The sequence below is a fragment of the Anser anser genome (assembly GCF_964211835.1).
Source record: "Anser anser genome assembly, chromosome: 1".
NCBI lineage: Eukaryota > Metazoa > Chordata > Aves > Anseriformes > Anatidae > Anser > Anser anser.
The window spans coordinates 22,092,352-22,110,892 of NC_139720.1; the positions used below are offsets into that span (position 1 = coordinate 22,092,352).

The following is an 18,541-nucleotide window of genomic DNA, read 5'->3' on the forward strand; positions in this document are numbered from 1 at the left end:
GAGGAGTTCGAGTTGTATATTCCAAATCCCCAGGTTTCATCCACCGAAGCTGAAGCCCAGGCTTGAAGAGTTACAGTATATTGCATAAACCTGTATGCAACGCAAAAGTTTCTTTGCAGTGCTTTACATTATGCTGCACATCAGGCTGTTAGGTAACTTAATGTGATAGTTCACATTTTCAAGCAGGAAGCTAGAAGTCTGAAATTCATCTGCATACTATAATTAAATAGCCCCTTTGTTCCAACAGCAAGTACTTAGAATCATGAATTCCCAACTGCTCATGCCAAGGGGTTAATTAACTTAGTAGTCAAAAGGAGAGCTGTAAGACCGCTCTTGCCTCTCGCCACTCCAATCAATGCACAGTGTAAAGAGACATCCAGATTTTTTCTAGTTTACATGTGTTTGAATATTAATTCAGATAACCTCTACAGACAAGTCAGCCAAATGCCAGTTTCTGTTCTCCTGCAATTAGGTGAGAGCTCAATGTAGCTACATGTCTCAGTAGCTGACATTTATATAAAAACAGCATTTGATCTATATTCTTTATTTTCAGACATTAGCAATTTTTTCTTTTATGCTCTTTTTTATGTTTTCCTTCTCTACTTAAAATAAACGCTATATTTTTAGGATTTTAAATAGGAAGCACTCTGATTTTCTGGGAAAATATTTAACTGGATGGTTCAGAGAGTCATAAAACTTGCAGTTGCAAGATGTATGATGATTTTCAGTACCAGCAGAAGAGTATATATTTTCCCAAACTAATGAAATCTGCAGAACTCAACAGGGACTTATTTGTGTGCATGGAAGATTGATACCAACGTCTGCGTGATAAAATTAAATCCCCATCAGGACCGTGAGGCTGAGTACAAAGAGACGGAATTGCTACGCAAAGCTATAACGCAAGGCATGGGTCACATTTTGAGCATCTCAACTGCCTGCGCCCGAAGAACACCTGCAGGACTCACCTGCCTTCTCTCACACACCAGCCACAGTACGGGTCCCTTGCCTGCATACACTTCTCGCAGTCTGAGTATTTGAGGCAGTCCTGTACAGGAAGGAGATGCACCTAGAGAGACAAAAGCAAGACAAACCGTAACGTATCTGAAGAAGGCACATGGAGGCTGAAAAACTTACGGACAGGGTTGTACAACGTTGTTGCCTGTGCCAGTGGAAGGCTTGATCCAGTGTTACTGTGATCAGAGTGCAGTTTGATTTTTAACAAAATCCATACAAAAATGGAGCCTGGTTATCCCGCCCATCATGACTTAATGAAGTTTAAATCTACACACTTTTCCTTCTCTTTCTCAGTCCAATATTCTCTAATCTCTCTTCAAAGTAACATAGGTCATTGCCATAACCAAGAAAAATGAGAAAGTCTTAAAAACCTGAGCTATTCACCTCCTGCAGGTTAAAGTACTTCTAGAAACCTGCATTACAGCAGCTGCTGCGGAACAGAAACTGCATGAACAGCTCTTCCAATTCAAGAAACAGCTACAGCAGGACATATACCTTCTAAAGGCTAACTTGATACTGGCTAGATCATTTTAAAATAGAATATCCTCCCCTTCCTGTCATTAGCATGATGATGAAATCATTTGGAAATGTAACTGTAAGTGGTACTTTTAGCCAGAAGGCATTTCAGAAAGTTTGAAAGCCTCAGAGAGCCTGGGTGCTCAGGGTTACTGCACTTTTCCATGCATAGCCCTTCTGCTGTGCAATAGATTTACAACAGAAAATGGAAATAATTATGTCAGGAAGCAGCATCGTCAGGTCTCAGTCCCCCAGTAAATACACGGCTTCTGGTTTTGATTTCCTCTGGGGGTGAGAATAAACAATTTGGTCTTTCTTTGGTGCCCAGAAAAATGAGTTGGCACATTATCATCCCTTTTAATTGTGCTGCTGAATTGTGCAAGAGGGCAAGGGGACATACCTCTTCCCAGTGCTGCCAGTGACTATACTTCACTTGTGGAGAGTGCAGAAAGCTTACTACAAGATGTAAGCTTTGTTTCTGCTACCTAATCCTCTCATTTAAACCTACTACTGGCAGCTACAAAGCTACTTTGAAAGTCTGAATTTGGCCTTCTTTCACATTAAGAGAGCTCAGCCTGACTCAGTTAAGGAAAATGTCAACATTTGGTAGTTTTTGTGCATTTACTACTACTTAGGCTTATCTTTTTTAGTACTTTTCAGGTTGCTATGTAACTGGAGCTGAGCTACTGGCACACTGCTTCACCAACCAACACCACTCTTGTGAGTAACTTAATATCCAGTGAATGGCTTTTTTATGACAAAGTGTTTGTTTCATAATTCTGGCAGGCAGAAACAAGCCCCTTGCCGTCTCTGCAAGTTTTATGTAAACTGAATGGATTTTAAAGAATAGCAGCTCAGCTTACGGTCATCTTCAAAATGAAGAGAAACTAATTTTAGAGATTTTCTAATAGTAGGTCTTAGCCAGAGAGAGTGGCAAAAGCTAAAACAAGCAGAGAAGCTGGTGAGAATAGTGACTGTCACAGGCTTCAGTTTTACTCCTGATATGGGATGTATCAGAAGGAATTTGGGATCCTACCACTTCTGTTTATTTTAATGAGCTACAGTGAGTACGGCAAGGGTGGTGTGGTCCTTTCCAGCCTCAAGGGGCTCCTCCTGATGCCTGCCCCAACTCTGGGAGGAGTGGGCTGACTTTTGAAGGCATCTGCTCCAAGCCACCCACTGCTATCGATGCTGTAAGGAGAGGGGGAGGAGAAGTGAAACAGGAAAGCAAGCGCTGACTTCTCACTACGATTCTTAACCTCTGTATCATTCCTCCCCATATTTTCTCTCCATTTGATTCCTCTTTGAAGGCTGCTTCAAGTTATCACCCATCACAACATCACTTGTGAGGCTAGTGCTGCATCTGCCAGGCAGGTCAGCATTACGCGTGCAGATCAGTGCAGCTATCGTGCCCTTCAGTGTTTACCTTCTTTTAAATAACTCCCAGGGCAGGGTTCTGGTACATCTCTTCCCACAATTCACAGCTGTTCTGAAAACAGCAGTGTGTGTTTCAGCATTTATTCCTCTCCCCTCGCTGCTGTCACTTCATTTCTTCCAGCTACGAAGGCCTCCATTCTCCTTTCATCTATCTGACTCTAAAAGTGGGTGGGACTGCTCATTGTAATTAACTTGTGGAGATGACAGTAATGTAATGCCGTGACAGAGCTCCCAAGTTTAGCTATTCATATTTAAGCTGAACAGGTTTTGTAAAAGAAAACTATTATTCCCATTATCTAGAAACGGATGTGTCTATGGGAGCTGCCTGGAAAAAATTAAACTGAAATACCTTCTTTGGCAGAAATTTGCTGCTTTCTGAATTTAAACATCTTGTGGAGATAGAATTATTAGGGACCTTCCTAAATGCTCCATTTCACGCAGACTATCACCAGAAAACTTGTTTTGCTTCAAGGTTGCCCCCATCCTTGTGCTGCTCATGGCATAGCCTGGTGGGGACCTCAGGGCTTTGAAGCAACATGCCATCCTGCCACACGAGGTGCCAGGCTGCCTGGCCTCACACAGACAATTTTGAGGCTTGGAGTTCTGTTCCAAATTTGAGCAGAAGCCAAATTAGAAGTACCAACTACCACAAAAAAGTGCAGTAACCTCTCTCACACACTGTCACATTGCTAAATGTTTTATCAGTCACTTATCTGGCATGTTTTCCAATGGAGCTTCCAGCCTGAAATCCTTCAGCTAGAATGCAGCATTAGCACTGCAGAAATTTATATTAATCTTTTATAAAACAGGAAGAGAACATGCTTCCCTCACCATCTTCCCTAATACTCCACTTTCACAGTCATCATCGTTCCCTCCTTGCTACTGGGACCAGCACGTTTCCCGTGTCCCACCCAGCGTCCCTGTCGGTGCTGCGAACAGTGGCAGTTTGTCTGTCACCCACCCTGTCCCAGAGAGCTGCTGGTCCATGTGTGTGAGCCTGGCAGCTCCAGCGACTGCAGAGGGAAGTGTCAGGAGCAGGTTACAGCCAGAAGTCTGGCATCTTTCTCTTCTCCTCCTTTCCTTTCTGCTTTCTTTTTTCCTTTACAAGTCTCCATTGTGCCAGCTGAGAGAAGGGGAACTGAGAAGAGACTGCCTGTTCCTTTCAGAGCGAAGTCTGACCTTTCCTGCTGCACCAGCATACAAGGGTGTTTCCCAACACTGTAATTCTTTCCATTGCTCCTTAGTTTCTGACAGCAAGACTCATGAAAACCCTTGGCAGCTTTACAGATGTGTAAATGCTATTACGTCAGCCACCAGCATCCCAAATCCCGAAATGCTCTTGCAAAGGCCTGAAGGCAGCTTGAGCATCCTCCCTGACATGCAGCTGCCTGACCCTGCGATGTTCTGGTGCCAAACATCATAACTTCATCCTTCTTACAGACCCTGTGAGAGAGCTTCAGAGGGGAACTCACCTCCCATTCCCAATCTCTGAGCATTAAGGATAAAACCAAGGGACAGTCAAGCAATTAAGCCCATTAGCCTGGACTCGAGGAAGGTCTTCATTTTTGGAGAGACCTTGATGCCAGAAGAACTGGCAACACTGAAAAGATGAAGGAACCCTCTTTGCTTAGCTTTACAGGCATCTACAGACCTTCTGCTCACCTCTGCTGGAGGGAGAAGGGGGTGCTGAAGCTGGTAAAAGGTATTTTCATCCACCTCCTACCCCCAGCAGCACTTTCAGTTACTTGTAATATTCTGCTTTCCTTCTGCCTGTAAAGGTGCACGCACAAACACAGGGCGGGGGCAGCCCCACTGACTTAGGGTGGTTTCCAGGAATGAGAGAAATTCCAATCTCAGGTAAAGTCACAGAGAAGGTTAAACTGAACCTGGTCCTTAAAAAGAGAGGGATACATTACCTTGTCTGTGGTCATCACATATAGATTTTCTTGGGTTTTGTCAAGAACCAGGTCGTTCTTTATGGGTTTATTTAGTTCTATAGTAAGAGAGCTGTACTCAGTTGCAGTGGATGACAGGAACACCTGTTTCATGGAAGAAAGAAAGGTGGTAAAGGTTGCTCTTTTTTCAATTATCATTATTGAAAATGCTGTGTTTACTCAAGTTCACAAATCCATATCGGAGAAAACATTTCAATTTGAAGTATTTAGCATCAAAAGCAGCAAGTACAGCAGAAAAGTAATGGAAAAGAAATTGCTCACTGCTCACAATAGCTAATATTTGCATTGATTTTTTTGGAAATACAGATTTATTTGAGTGCTGTAAAATTCAAATTCTCGACTTGGAGCCTCTACACTTGAAAGTGTTCAAATTTGCTGACCTCCCTTACAATAACCAATTGTATCAGCTTCAAATTTCACACCGCAGAGTAGCACACGGCCATCACTTCCCTTCAACGAAATGACATGCACAGTGTAACAGTCCTGATATTTTAACTCTGCAGACACAGAGACCCTTGAACCACAAGCCCCACAGTCAGAATTTACCAGAGCTCCAACTTTAGCTTTATATTGTGTCTTTGAGCAACCTGGTCTGGTGGGAGGTGTCCCTGCCCAAGGCAAGGGGTTGGAACTGCGTGGTCTTTAAGGTCCCTTCCAACCCAAACCATTCTGCGATTCTATGGTCTATATTCTATTCACTGAATGGCCAGAATGATTGCAAAATGAAAAGTTGCTCTTAAACTAGCACGGGCTTGAACAGAGATAAGGCCAGAGCAGCTGTTAGATTACCTAAGGCTATGAATATAGGGCTCCCAGTAGATATCTAAACCTTTGGGAAAAGTGTTATCCAGGCAATGCTAATTCCAGCTGTGTGTTGGAAAGTGGAGGTACGCAAGAAATGACCTGTTTTTTTTTTTTCTTTTTTGTGTTTGAAAGTAAAAATACCAAGTGCCGAGAGAATTTGCTCCTGATACGTGATCTTATAAATCACATTTACTTTTAGAACATAAGCATGTTATCAGTACAATTTGCAACCTTTTCAACATGCTCTAATTTTTTTAATCAGATTTGTTACCTTAAGAATTTTTCCATCTGAAGTTCCCAGAAACGCCACGGTGTGCCCATTCTCCACAGTCACAGTAACAGCCGTGAGATTCATCCCTTCTTTTTGTAACACCGGCTTCTCTACAACACCATTTTTACTTCCCAAAAGGTACGGTAAGTGTTCAGAGCCACAGGGGAAATTTTTGCTTGCATTCTAATAAGGAATAGCAATACAGAAGGATGTTAAACATTCAGATCACTAATTCCTAGCTAAGAATGAAGTGCAACCCTATTACCACAATATAATACCCCTCAGACATAGAAGAGCAGAAAGAGAAATGGATTGCCTGGCCATTTTACCCAAGCCAACAAGCAGCCTGCTAATTGCAAACCGCTTCAATGCTTTTGCTTTCCAGGAGGCATGGAGGGAGAATTTTTTTTTGTTTCTCTTTCATTGTAGAAGCACAGATTAAAAAGTAACCACTTTGTTTAATTAGCATGTCATATAGATCAGGTTGACTGATTTTGTTTGGAAGACTGTTTTCATGCTGTTTTGTTTTTTAATTTGCTGTTCTCCATGGAAAAGCAGTCCACCGGCAACCATCTCATGAACTTTCAACACATTCCCTTTTCGATATGCTTTAATCCCAAACTGCAGGAAGATCTACCAGAAGGAAGTTCATCCACACCTTGCCTTTGCTGCTACATTTGGTAATGAGACTCTTTCTGACCAGAAATTCACAACTCCTTCTTGCTGGAAGCCAGGGCCACTCCACTTGTCACATTCACAATTTCTATATTTGATGCCCACCTCAAGTGCAGGGTACTGCAGCGAAAAATACTGGAGTTTGGAGGCAAATAGTGTTGGTTTGGTTTCTTATCAGTGTTAGAGGCCTACTGTGTGGAAGGGGCTGTGGTTTCATGAGATAAAGGATTCTGGGTCAATACCAGTACTGACCCAGTATTCCCATGCCCCATCCCTTCAGCTGTTCGCTCCTACCCCTGGGCTGTAGCACACCACTTCTTAAGCAACTGCTTATTTAAGTGTGTAACATATTCAGGTTGGGGAATTAAGACATCTTTCTAAGAGTTGGCTGAATTATTTTTACGGTGATTCAATCCCTCAACCCACTTTAGGGTTGGCTGCAGTAACAAATGGCATGCACAAGTGGGGCTTGGAAACAAGTTGAGTGGTATGGGCAAAAACATCATAAAGTCAACTGAGATGCTGAAAATTGCCTCTTAAAGTCATAGTCATAAAACGAAGATCAGTATCTTTCAGTATCTTGAGAGGTTTAACAGTGCCCTCCACAACCCTCGTATCCAAGATAATGACAAGCCATGAAAAGAAATGGAAGGTGGCCATAATGCTATCGGTGTATTCTGAGCCAGAGAAACATACGAAACCCACCTAAATATAAGAAACATGCATATTTCCAATTATCTGAAAATTCATATCCAAGTAAGAAACAATATTGAGCTCCAGATATCACTTACAGGATTAATAATACTATTTAAAAACATTATAAATATGTTGGCTGTGACCAGAATTGCCAGTCTGGATCATGGGCATAACAAATCACTGCATATGACTCAGTAATTTCCATACCAGAAGGAACATTTAAAAATAAATGCATTAATGAAACCAAATAATATTCATCTTTTAGAAGACATCAACTCTTTTTTAAAAGACTCCAAATTATAACTCTCTTGCCACTTCTTGCTTGACTTGTTCCACAACAACCCCAACCACATTCCATTTCTGTAGTGAATCCGGCTATTGATTTTCCGGCACCTGATCTCATTAGACTTTAACTCAAAGCCACCTAAAAAACACACAGTTATATAATTTCCACTATTCCTATCACAGATTCTAACATTGATGCTGATATTACCAGTCCATGTGATCCACATGGGTTTTCTACTGCAAAGAGTTTGTAAAACATGCTGGTATTCTTATTAGTGTAGCAATCATTCCGGTTCTTCTCCATTTTCTCATTGATGTGCCTCAAAGAAAACACACACATGGCAGATTTTGGAGAGCCGTTATCTTTGTTTACTTTGCTGAAGAGTGCAACAAGAACTTTGTCATCTGAGGGAGAATCCGTAGTTTGTCTTTGCTGAGCCATGCTCTCAGCCAGCTCTTCTCCTGGGCTAGTGACGTAAGCAGCATGACAGTGATCGTAGGCACCATCGTCATCTTTGCAACCCAAGTCCATTTCAAAGTAGGAGTAATAGTGGGCATCATCTTTGCACAGACGTGCAATTAGTGTGCGGTTATTGACAGGCTGTTTCTCTTGCTGATTAAAAATAAAATAAACATAATTTTTATCCTCAAAGACTGTGACAAATTGTTGTGTGCTTGATGAGTGATATGCTGACTTAACAGCTGCAGAGTCTGTATACATTTCAAAAATGTCTTTCCCATCTCTGCTGTAGAGCTGCCGAGTGCTAATTATTATCCCATTGTCATTTGGTCCATTCCCCTTCCCAACAAACAGCACTCGGTCATTGTTCAAGGAAGTGATCAATCCCACTGTTGATACGTTCTCGTCGTTGCTTGCTACAAAGGACTTCTCCCCACTACTGTCCACATAATACTTAACATTGGTAATATCTTCTAAATCCCTGATGGCACAAATTCCCTTAAAAAGGCTTCCACACACCACAATTGTTTTATCTGTCTTGTCCAGCAACAATAATTTGTTGTAATTGTCAGTCAGTACTGCTTCTTTACATTGATTTTCATCAATGGGAGGTGTGCACTTTTTGTTGTCCTTTCTTGGACCTGTTTCTACATGATTGATTTTAGTCAGTTTTTCTGTGAGCTGATACAGAGCATTTACCACTCCCAAATAGACTATCCCAGTGTCATTGTCCACTGTTAGGTGATTTAGCTCTGTGGTACTCTGAAAAAAATGCAGTTCCTCATTTCTGGAAAAGGTGACGGAAAAGCAGCTCAAAATGCTCAGTGTCCAGATCCATAAAGCCATTTCTATGTAATACCTAAAAAAGGAAAAGAAAACAAAACCATTAAAACTGAAAAATAAAATGTACATGAAATTCACCAATGTGAAGGTTTTTTTCTTTAATGATTTCAGACAAATACACTCATCCTTATGCATATGTAGACGTCATAAAGATTATGGAAAGCCTCAAATCTTGTTAATTGCCTAGCAATTTAGTATGTTGGGGAAGGATGAAATAAGGTCATATGTCTAAGTGATTATCATACAACCAATTAGATAATCAATTCTCTGCTAAAGCACAATGAGGTCAATAGACAATTTGAAACAACATGCCAAGAAGTGATAGTGCTTTCCCATTTCATAATGTGAGTATTGTTGATTACTGAGATTTTAAAAATAAGCTGGATGACCCTAGTGTTTCAGGTAGAGTGGAAGACTTTACATACAAGAGGCTGAGACATTTGGTGTTGCAGGACATTCATGATGAAGGAAAAAGTCCTTCCACTGACTACAAGTAAGTCTGGATCCATCTGTCGATGCTCTTTGAGAAGGTGTTACACTAATCCTTCGCCCGTGTAAAGCTGGAAGTTGGTAGAGCCCTTCGTATGCAACATTGCCTTTGATTGCTGGTATACATTACAGCCCAACACTTCAATTCACTTTAGCACTGCAACTTAATGGTTTTAGATCTGTCTTAAGAACATCACTTAGAGTTTTATATGTTTAAGATACTTTTATGTGTGTGTGTCCCCCATCTACCCCCATCTCCTAATTTCTCCTTCCAAAGAATATTGCCTGGCTGTTTGCAATTAAACGAGGACTTTCTGAGACTTCTAAGAAGGGGCCTAATTTTAACCTCAAGAGCTAAATGAGCAGGCAAGTCCAAACTGGCTTCCTAAGCACTGAACATTTTTTCTATGTTTTCTGCAAGTGTTTCGTTCTGAGAGCATAAAACAGAAGGCTTGGACACACAGATGTTTTGGGGGAAAGATAAATAGCATTTGAAGGAAATACTGAAAAACAAGTATAATCCACAGTATGTTTATTTTCAAAGTCATGAGACACCATAGTCTGATGAGGAAGGAACTTGTAAAATTACATGGAATATAAAGTTAAATCTGAACATATTTGGAACTGTGAATAGACCTGAAAAAATAAAACCCCACAAAAGAGAAGAGAAACATTAAAAAAAAAAATAACCTAGCAGAGGAAAGTCTGCTAGGAGGAGGAAAATAGCCGAAAATGCCAAAACAAGGAACTGAGAGGAAAAAAAACACCAATAAAAATAACAATGAAGGAACCACCCTCCTGTGCCAGCTACAACTTCTGTTTTGGCAGCAGCAACAGACCATAGTGGGATGTTAATCATAAATAACTGGGCTGCAAATGTTTGAGCAGGGAGGGAGGAACTTTTCTTTTGAGAACAAGGCATCTGCCAGGTCCCCAAACCACCCTGGCATCACGAACCACCCTGCCTTCTGGCACTGACTGCGTTTTGCTCCTCTGTGAAGAAAATGTGCATATAATGGTGAGATCAACTTTTCTAAGAGTACAGTGCTTCTCACTTCTAACACCCCAAAACCTACTAAATGTAGCTCAGGATAATAATAATGACAAAATAACAGGCTAACTTCAATCTTACTTTGCTAGAGCTCTTATCACATACCAGACTGAATAGTTAACTGCAAAAAGGGGTCAAAGAAGAGCCGGCACATTACCAACAGCACAAGTCCAACTTCTAATGATAGGTTGACCTCATATGACAGTGACCAGGAAAAGCCTATGAATTATACACCGTTCTTGAGACACACAGACTTCAGCACACGCCTTACAAGGTAATGAAGTCTTGGACTTCTCTGCAACAACCTTAGACCTGCTCTAAGGAGCTCAGAATGAATTCTGCTATTATTTGTAAGAAACTCCTATTTCTTACTGCTCCCAAGGACCTCAATTTTCCAAACAAGCTTTGGCCCCAGCTCATATCTCCGCAGCTAAATGGTATGTCATAATGCATGTCAGCTAGTTTCAAACATTGTCCCTGACATTTATCTGCAATGAAATAATAATAATAAAAAAACCAGCTTGACACACTGCGTCAATGTTGTTTCACAACAATTTTATCATTCCACTATCTGTTGTGCAAGGATCAAATGCAAAAAAAAATCAGATTCATTTGTTCATGTTTTTCCCACAAGGTAATTATTGTCATCACTGATCGCAATCAAAAAGCCATAAATAGCTCTGCTTATAAAATATGCCTCAAATGAATGGATAGTAATTTACTGTACCTTAAATTCTGGGCTTGGTTCACCCTCATGTCTATGTATTTCAGTGGATTAAAAAAATGTAACGAAAGAGCAGAATGCATCTCTTTAATTCTAATTGTACTGCAGGTACTGAATTGTAATGCAGTTATTACAAACGGATTGTTTAACAGCAGTCATTAATCTGGATCTCTCTCTTCTGCCATGTTTTGTCCACTCATGGCACCCAGCTAATGACACAGAGGCAGCACTTGCAGTGCACTTGCCTTTTTCCTAAAAGGAGAACAAAGGCAAAAAAAGAAAAAAGAAACAAAAAAGAAAAAAAAAGAAAAAAAAGAGAGAGAGAGAGAAAGATACTTCTAGGAGTAATTCATCTCCCTGTACAAAAATGGCTAACACTTCTTCCCTACTATTTTCTGCCTTGTTTACTTCAGATTTAAAATATGAATGACAAGGACAGTCTCTTACTAATCAGATTCCAGACACTAGCCAGCAGAAGACCATTCCAATTTCATTTGGGTCTACAGAGCGAGTATCATCAAGAAATTAATGATCTTCATTAGGATCTCCACCTAGGTCAATGACATTTAAATCCCATTAAAAATATTAGAAGAAAATATCTTTTGCGATGCCCGGCAAACAAATCCTATAAGGCACTAAAATCAAAATTTCGGCTTAAATTATTCAGAGCTACATGCATTCTCCATTAATTCTGCCTTTTTTTTTTTTTTTTTGGCATTCACTCCCTGTCGCCCTGGCGTCACGTCAAACACAACGAGATTATCTCAGACCTCCACGCAAGGCAACAGTTCTTCACGGTCTGCATGGGTTTCATTTTTTCCCCCCCTTCATCAGAGGAAATGGAAAACCAAAATTAAATAAGCTACGGGAAAGATCTGGAGCTCAATCCCCGCTCACTTCTAAAACCCCAGACTTGGGGAAGAGACAAGCAAAGCGACTGCAGCGCCTGCTCTCACCTGCTGTTAACCTCAGGCAGTGCGAAGCGGCAGCAGGAGGACACCTGCCCCGGCCAGGGCTGCCCTTAACGCAGACGCCTTACTGAGTTAGGTGCTGTGGAAACATACCTAGGAACAGTTTCCTGCTGGGAAAAGCTTCTGTTTTCAATGAACAAGTCAAGGCAACACCAGGCAAAATGAGTAAGAAAGCCAGGCTGGAGCATGGAATCTGAGACATTCGGCATGGCAAATATATTTCCAATGGATAATTTACATAACTTTAATTACACTTGGGCTCATATGGTTTACTCAAAGTCATACCCTGATCCTGTGACAGCCTGGTATACGTCCTCTGACCAAAGTTTGCATTTACTTTTAAACACTTTGCAGAATCAGGATAAAAGAAGCCCAACAGAGCAGCTGATCACATCATTGCTTTCACTCTCCAAGTCCTGCCTCCAGCGTGCTTCATGCTCCCCACCCCCTATGGTATCACTAACATAATCTCTACCACTCTGCCATCAAGATTACTTAAATTGCAAAATCATTTCCTTTTGGGATTTCTCCCTTTTTCATCAATGCCTTCCCCACCCTTCCCCCATCTCAAAATACACACTTCTGATTCACATCCCTTACAGACAACTGAAAGTGCTTTCTATGAAAATGGAAGTAATAGATGGTAGTAGAAAAAATATTATAGAAGGTCTATTTTAATTAAAAAGAACGTGTGGGTAACATCTAGCCCCTGCACAGCCACTCAGGACTCGACAGGTGAAAGCATTATTTGGTGAGAGGGAAAATGGGATGTCAGCAACTGAGCACTTTAAAAGAAACCCACTGAAAACAAGCACAGGCTTACGAGGAATATGAAACTCCAGAAGTGGTGTGCAGGAAACACAGAGCACCCGGGAGAATACTTCATACACGAGAAGTGCTATGAAGTGACAGTGTGTAGGAATGACACAGCTACCAGCGCTCTGCCCCATTCCTAGCTAGATCAATTTTAATTTAAGTGCATGTAACTTTATGTCTTTCTACTCAAGCAAGACCAATAACCTTAAGTTAACAGTCAATTCCTCAAAAGGCATGAAGAAAGTAAAGAGCATCCATAATCCACAAGCACAAAGCGAGTTTCAAATTGACTTCACACAACTCTCCTAAATACCCCTAAGAATTAGCACTAGCGACACACAGACCTACACGTGGAGGTTGTTTCCCTCCTCTACTCCATCTGTATACCTGAACCTGCAACTTTTCAGCCATCCCGTTACCTCTTTTCTGCCTTCAATATAACTTTAATGTTATTTCATTTCTTACGTTTATTTCAGCTGAAGTGAAAGAATACCAGGTTTTGGCTGAAATCTGAAAAACTGACAACTAAAGCAAATGGTATTTCCCAAAACAACAGGTAAGAAAGTCTTCTAGTGAAGGAATAATTTCACCGGTTTAGCTTCTGTGGTGTTTTTGCAGAGTTGTTCCTTGCTAACTGTACCATCCTGAATTAACTCTGATACCTCATCTAGCCCAAATGAAGTTTTCTTGTAATGCTGGGTCTAGAGACATGCTTCTGCCAACAGATTGGCATGCAAAACTGATGTGATGGGTTTTTAGAGTAAGTGATGCTGAGAACTGTGGTTCCCACCGCAAGCTTTCCCCTAATCAGAGAGAAAAAGACCCCAAAACTGCAGCATAAAAAGATAAAAATCCAAAGGATGTACTAAAGTGGCTTAGAGACTTTGGGAAAAGAGAAGAGGAATTAAAAGAAATTTCTCTTCTCCCTCATTTAATTAACTTTGCCTTTAGCCTCAAATAGGTTTTCCACAAGACAAAAATAATTCATCTTTCATTCTTCAGCTGAAAAAAAAAATCAGAACAGAAATTGCAGAATGTGAGGATGGGGGATGAACAGGTTTTCAGTTAGGATTTCAAAGCTTCTGATTTTGTGAGAACTCTAGGTAAATGTGAGCATCCTCTCTCACAGCTACAACTTTTGTTACTGTTTCCCAAAGCCAATCAAAGATGTAGTTCACTGGTTCAGAAAAGGAATCACCTGGAAAAACACCCTGCAGGATTCAAACACATTTCCTAAGAGCAAGGCAACATGCTGGAAAGGCTCTGGAGAGAGAACTTCTTTTATAGACTATGGCATAAGTCCAGGACTGCTTTTGTAGAACCACCGAGAAGAGCGATCGCTGTGATGGGTGGCCGTCCTTCACTGCTGACGGTCGGCTGCTAGCAGATGGGACCCACGGGCTGGCGACCTGTGGGAGATCACTTTGCGGAGAATGGAAAACCAACATCTGTTTCATTAAAAGTTGTGATAGCCTGTGACGCTCAAACATAAAAGGATTCATTTTCTTTCTCTCTCACTGCTTCTCAAAACGCAAACTGCTAACATATAGAGAGCATCCTTGTATGGGATAAACCATCCCACCTGCTGAAACTGAAGAAGTGGCAAAAACCAGAAAAATATTTATAATATAGATTTTATTCCTTATGTGGAAGACAAAAGTATGCTAGAGAAGACAAAATCTCATTTTTTGGAGTAATTTTCAGTAGTATAAGGTTTATTTTAATGTGTATAATAGTTATATTTATAAGAGTCTTCTTTTAAAAGGCCTGTTGCAAGTTACGGATTTGCAAAGGAAATAATGGATATTACGCCCTCAACCCCTGTGCATTCTGCAGGCGTTTTGCTGCGATTGCTGGGTAAAACAACAGGAAGACAGACGGGAGGTTGCAGTGTTTCCTGTACCATGGCTTCATCTGGCTGGGCAAGAACGAGCTGTACTCTGGGACCCACAGAGGAGCAAATTTATCGCTCGTGCCAGCAGATTCAGAGTAAGACATCAGTGACCGAGAAAACAGGAGAGTGTGCACAGGATGATGCCCCTGGGAAAGGGGCACGGGGAGGAAGATCCTTTTATCACTCTGCAGACTCTTATCTTTCAGGAGACCGGGGGGTATCAGCAGTGGCTCTTGCAAAAAGAGCTCAGATAACTCACTTCTAGAGAGACCATGGACCTAAGGGGATATCGTGAGGCATCCCACAGCCTGGCCGGCTGGGACCTCAAGGGTAAAGGGACAGTTTTGATGGGATGGAGCAGTTTGACCTATACAAGGCTGCCCACACTGAATTTTAAGGACTTTTCTTGACATTCACCTACAAGGTCATCCCCCTCATAAAGCTTCTCGCAAAGTCAGAAGATGAGTTTGAAAGTTTGTACCTCCAGCCATATTACCAGAAAAAAACCTCCAAACTCCAAACCTGTCCCCTGCCTTGTGTCTCACGGTCTCTGAGGGGAGAACAAGGGAATTAAACAGGACATGTCATGCAGCTCTAACATCTCTGGTGACTTCGGTAAATAGCACTGCCATATACAAATGAGTCAGCAAACCAGACAGCCCCCTGCTTCTGCAACATCTTCCTGTGCCAACGTGGAAAAGGTTTCTCAATTTTAGTGTTAATGAACAGCTGTGGAACACAACATGGTAGGTCCTGTATCACAAGGAGAGCATCTCCCCACCAAGGACTCTCACAGGCTCTGCACAAACTTGACACCAAGAGTTGAGTCAAACAACTTTACACAAGACAAACAGCTAGCGAATTCAAAACTTGCATTAATAATTATGTCATTAGCTTCAAGCTAAATTAATAACTCTGTTAGTAGTCTGAATCGAAACCTTTCATCCACACGCATCTGAACTCCAAAGCATTTAATATTCTGATCCAGACCCAAAGTCAGAGCGAGAGGGAGCAGGAGGAATGTGAGCCTTAATTTTTCAACTAGGAGTCACTCAAAAGAGCATTAAGAACAGCTAATGAGACTGAGAAAATGCATACTTACATATTTTGCAATCTAACTCAAGAAATTCCAATAATGTGCCGTCTCTGCAACATCAGCAGGTAATCAAACAAACAAACAAAGATCCAGAAACAATTTGCAGATTTATATGAACTCTTAGAAGCAGAGCTCTGCTACACCAAGCTGAACTCTAATGAATTCCCTGGCTTATTACAGCCAGACCTAACAGTGTTTGGATTTTGAAAATCTTTTCTACTATGGATTCTGCCATAGTCCAAGGTGGTTTTTTATGTTGTTGTTGTCTGTTTGGTTGTTTTATGGCATTTTTGGCTGCTTATAAGAATTAAAAATTCTTTAAGTGAAAGGATCTTCAAGAGTGCACAGTGTCAAGTAGCTTAAAAAAATTTCAGTGAGAAAAGCCACTGTGGAAAGATCTTCTGTAGCATTAGCTACCAGCAGTTACTGAGTATGAAATAGTCTGAGGTAGCTGATGCCAGAAAGGTCTCTTCAAATCCTAATTTTTATTACTGTTATACTGTTTTTTATTACATAGAAAAGTGTTTATATTATCACCTCAAATCCTACGGTTGTATATATATAATATAATATATTATTATAATATATATAATTCCAGTCCCACGGATGCAGTCAGGAGCATGCAAGGAAAAGGAGGATGCTGCAGGAACAGGCTACATGGCACTGCAGAAACTGGCCTTCTCGGACCACACCTCCCTTGCAGTTTGGGCTTCTGTATTTATCCCTCTATCTTTTTTGTGTTTTCTCAGTAGAAATGAAGCACCCATTTTAATGAGGCCTCGCTTTCTCAGTTTTACAAAGATGCAGTTGATCTGCAAGAAAAGCAGCCGAGTGACGTGGTTAATAGCAAGCAGCTGACTCGGCAGGAATCTGAACCCACAGAAGCCCCTCTTTGACCTGCTTCTTGGTGTGCTTTTTGTTGCTGTTTGTTTTTAAACTGCGAGGCCTCCCGCCAACAAAACTTTAAGTTTTTATCTTATTTTCTTCAAACCTCATTGTGCACTAAGCCCGGTGATGCCCAGAACTGCCTTACGGACCACACCACACCTGCATCGGCCTGCAGTCGGCACAGGACCACAAAGCCCCTCCGGACACCACCAAAGATGCCCACAGGCACTTAGATTCTCCCTTATGCTGGCAAGAGATGAGTCGAGGTGTAAATACCCGCAGCAGCTGAGTTGCCTGAGCTTCCAGGGCTAGTGGCAGCCTGCAGCAATCGCTGAGCAAGGCGGTCACAGAAGAAGGACACGAGCCGGGGACTGCGCCACACAGCCACCACTGCCAGCTCCATGCCAGCTCTGTGCTATCCCAGACCCCTCCTGCAACTTGGGAAAACTTTTTGTTCTCTATTATCTGAGGAACCAGGAGAAAATGATGGAGAGCCTAGAGCATGGGAAGGAAACACCACAGCGCCGGGGTAGCTTTAATTCGCTGGCTTTCCCTGCACTAAGGGTATTATGGCTCAAGGAGAAAAATGCATTTATACTGATAGTAAAAGGACTCTGTGTCACCAGCTCCCCGCTACGACAATGGACTGCTTGTTTTCAGTGCTAAGGTCATCTTCGAGGACTGGTTTCGGACTTCCCCTGGAAGAAACAAGAAAGGAGGCGGATTTTTTTCCAGCACGGGGGAATCTGAGCATGACCATGTGGAAACAAACACAAACTATTCCAGCTCCTTCCTTGCCAGAACCAGTTCTCCCTCGTAATTAACCATTAATCCGGCACCACACACAAATCAAATCGAAAAGCCGACGTTGCCAGCATGTGCAAAGTTTTACTTTCCCTACAACTTGCACAAACGAGGCCTGAGAGCTCACGCGCAGGCAGTCCACCCAGCACTGCCCTCCTCCTCCAAACAGGAGCAGCAAACCCCACTCCGGATTTGCAGCGCAGCCAGACCAGATTGCTCAGCCCCGTCCCAGCTCGGCGGCGGCTCCAACCTGCAGCACGTCCCCATTGCTGACCTCAGCGTGGTGAGAGCAGATCTGCAAGCAGCCAGCACGTCCCTCGCTGCGACACAGCTGCACGGGGCTGCACGCTCACTTCCTGAGCCAAGGGGCACTTTGGCACAAGGCAGAGCTGTCATTTTTCTTTATGATATGGGTCTTAATAGAACAATCGTGTATAAGCTTTAACGATAAGGCAGTAAGAAATTTATAAACCCTTCAATCTACGAAATGCAAATATGGCAAGTCAGTTACTAAGCCCTACGCAACCAAGTCCTTTCCCCTAATCCCTCCCCTCCCTTGACAGTGTTGGCTGCACGATCCCCGCTCTCATTGTACTTCCATATGTTTCTGTTTCTTGTGATTTTGTTTTCCCACGTGGGTGGAACAGGTTTCCACACTCTCCATTTTAATGCAGTTTTCTGGCCATGCCAGGGATTTATCCAGGAAATTCTGGCAGGTGGGCCAGACCCTCTGCGAGAACTGGAAGCTGTGAGCCACGCCAAACGGAGCACAGCGACGTATATAGCACTCACGCGGCTGATAGCGCAAGCCACGAAGAGAGACAAGCAGAGGAGGATGGGTGAAATTCTCGA

At 42.0% G+C, this 18,541-nt stretch overlaps 1 protein-coding gene across 8 annotated transcripts in view; it reads right to left on the reverse strand.

Annotated features, from left to right (window-relative positions):
* The window catches only part of PLXNB2 (plexin B2), a 259,762-nt gene that overhangs the window by 70,220 nt on the left and 171,001 nt on the right, over window positions 1-18,541 (reverse strand). For all 8 annotated transcript variants that reach the window (XM_083819176.1, XM_083819180.1, XM_083819173.1 and 5 more), the window contains 4 exons: window positions 7,862-8,972; window positions 5,998-6,180; window positions 4,884-5,006; window positions 966-1,066 (listed from right to left, as the gene is read on the reverse strand). In XM_083819176.1, the coding sequence (XP_083675302.1) occupies window positions 966-1,066; window positions 4,884-5,006; window positions 5,998-6,180; window positions 7,862-8,972 (1,518 nt within the window). The remainder of the gene's footprint in view (window positions 1-965; window positions 1,067-4,883; window positions 5,007-5,997; window positions 6,181-7,861; window positions 8,973-18,541) is intronic.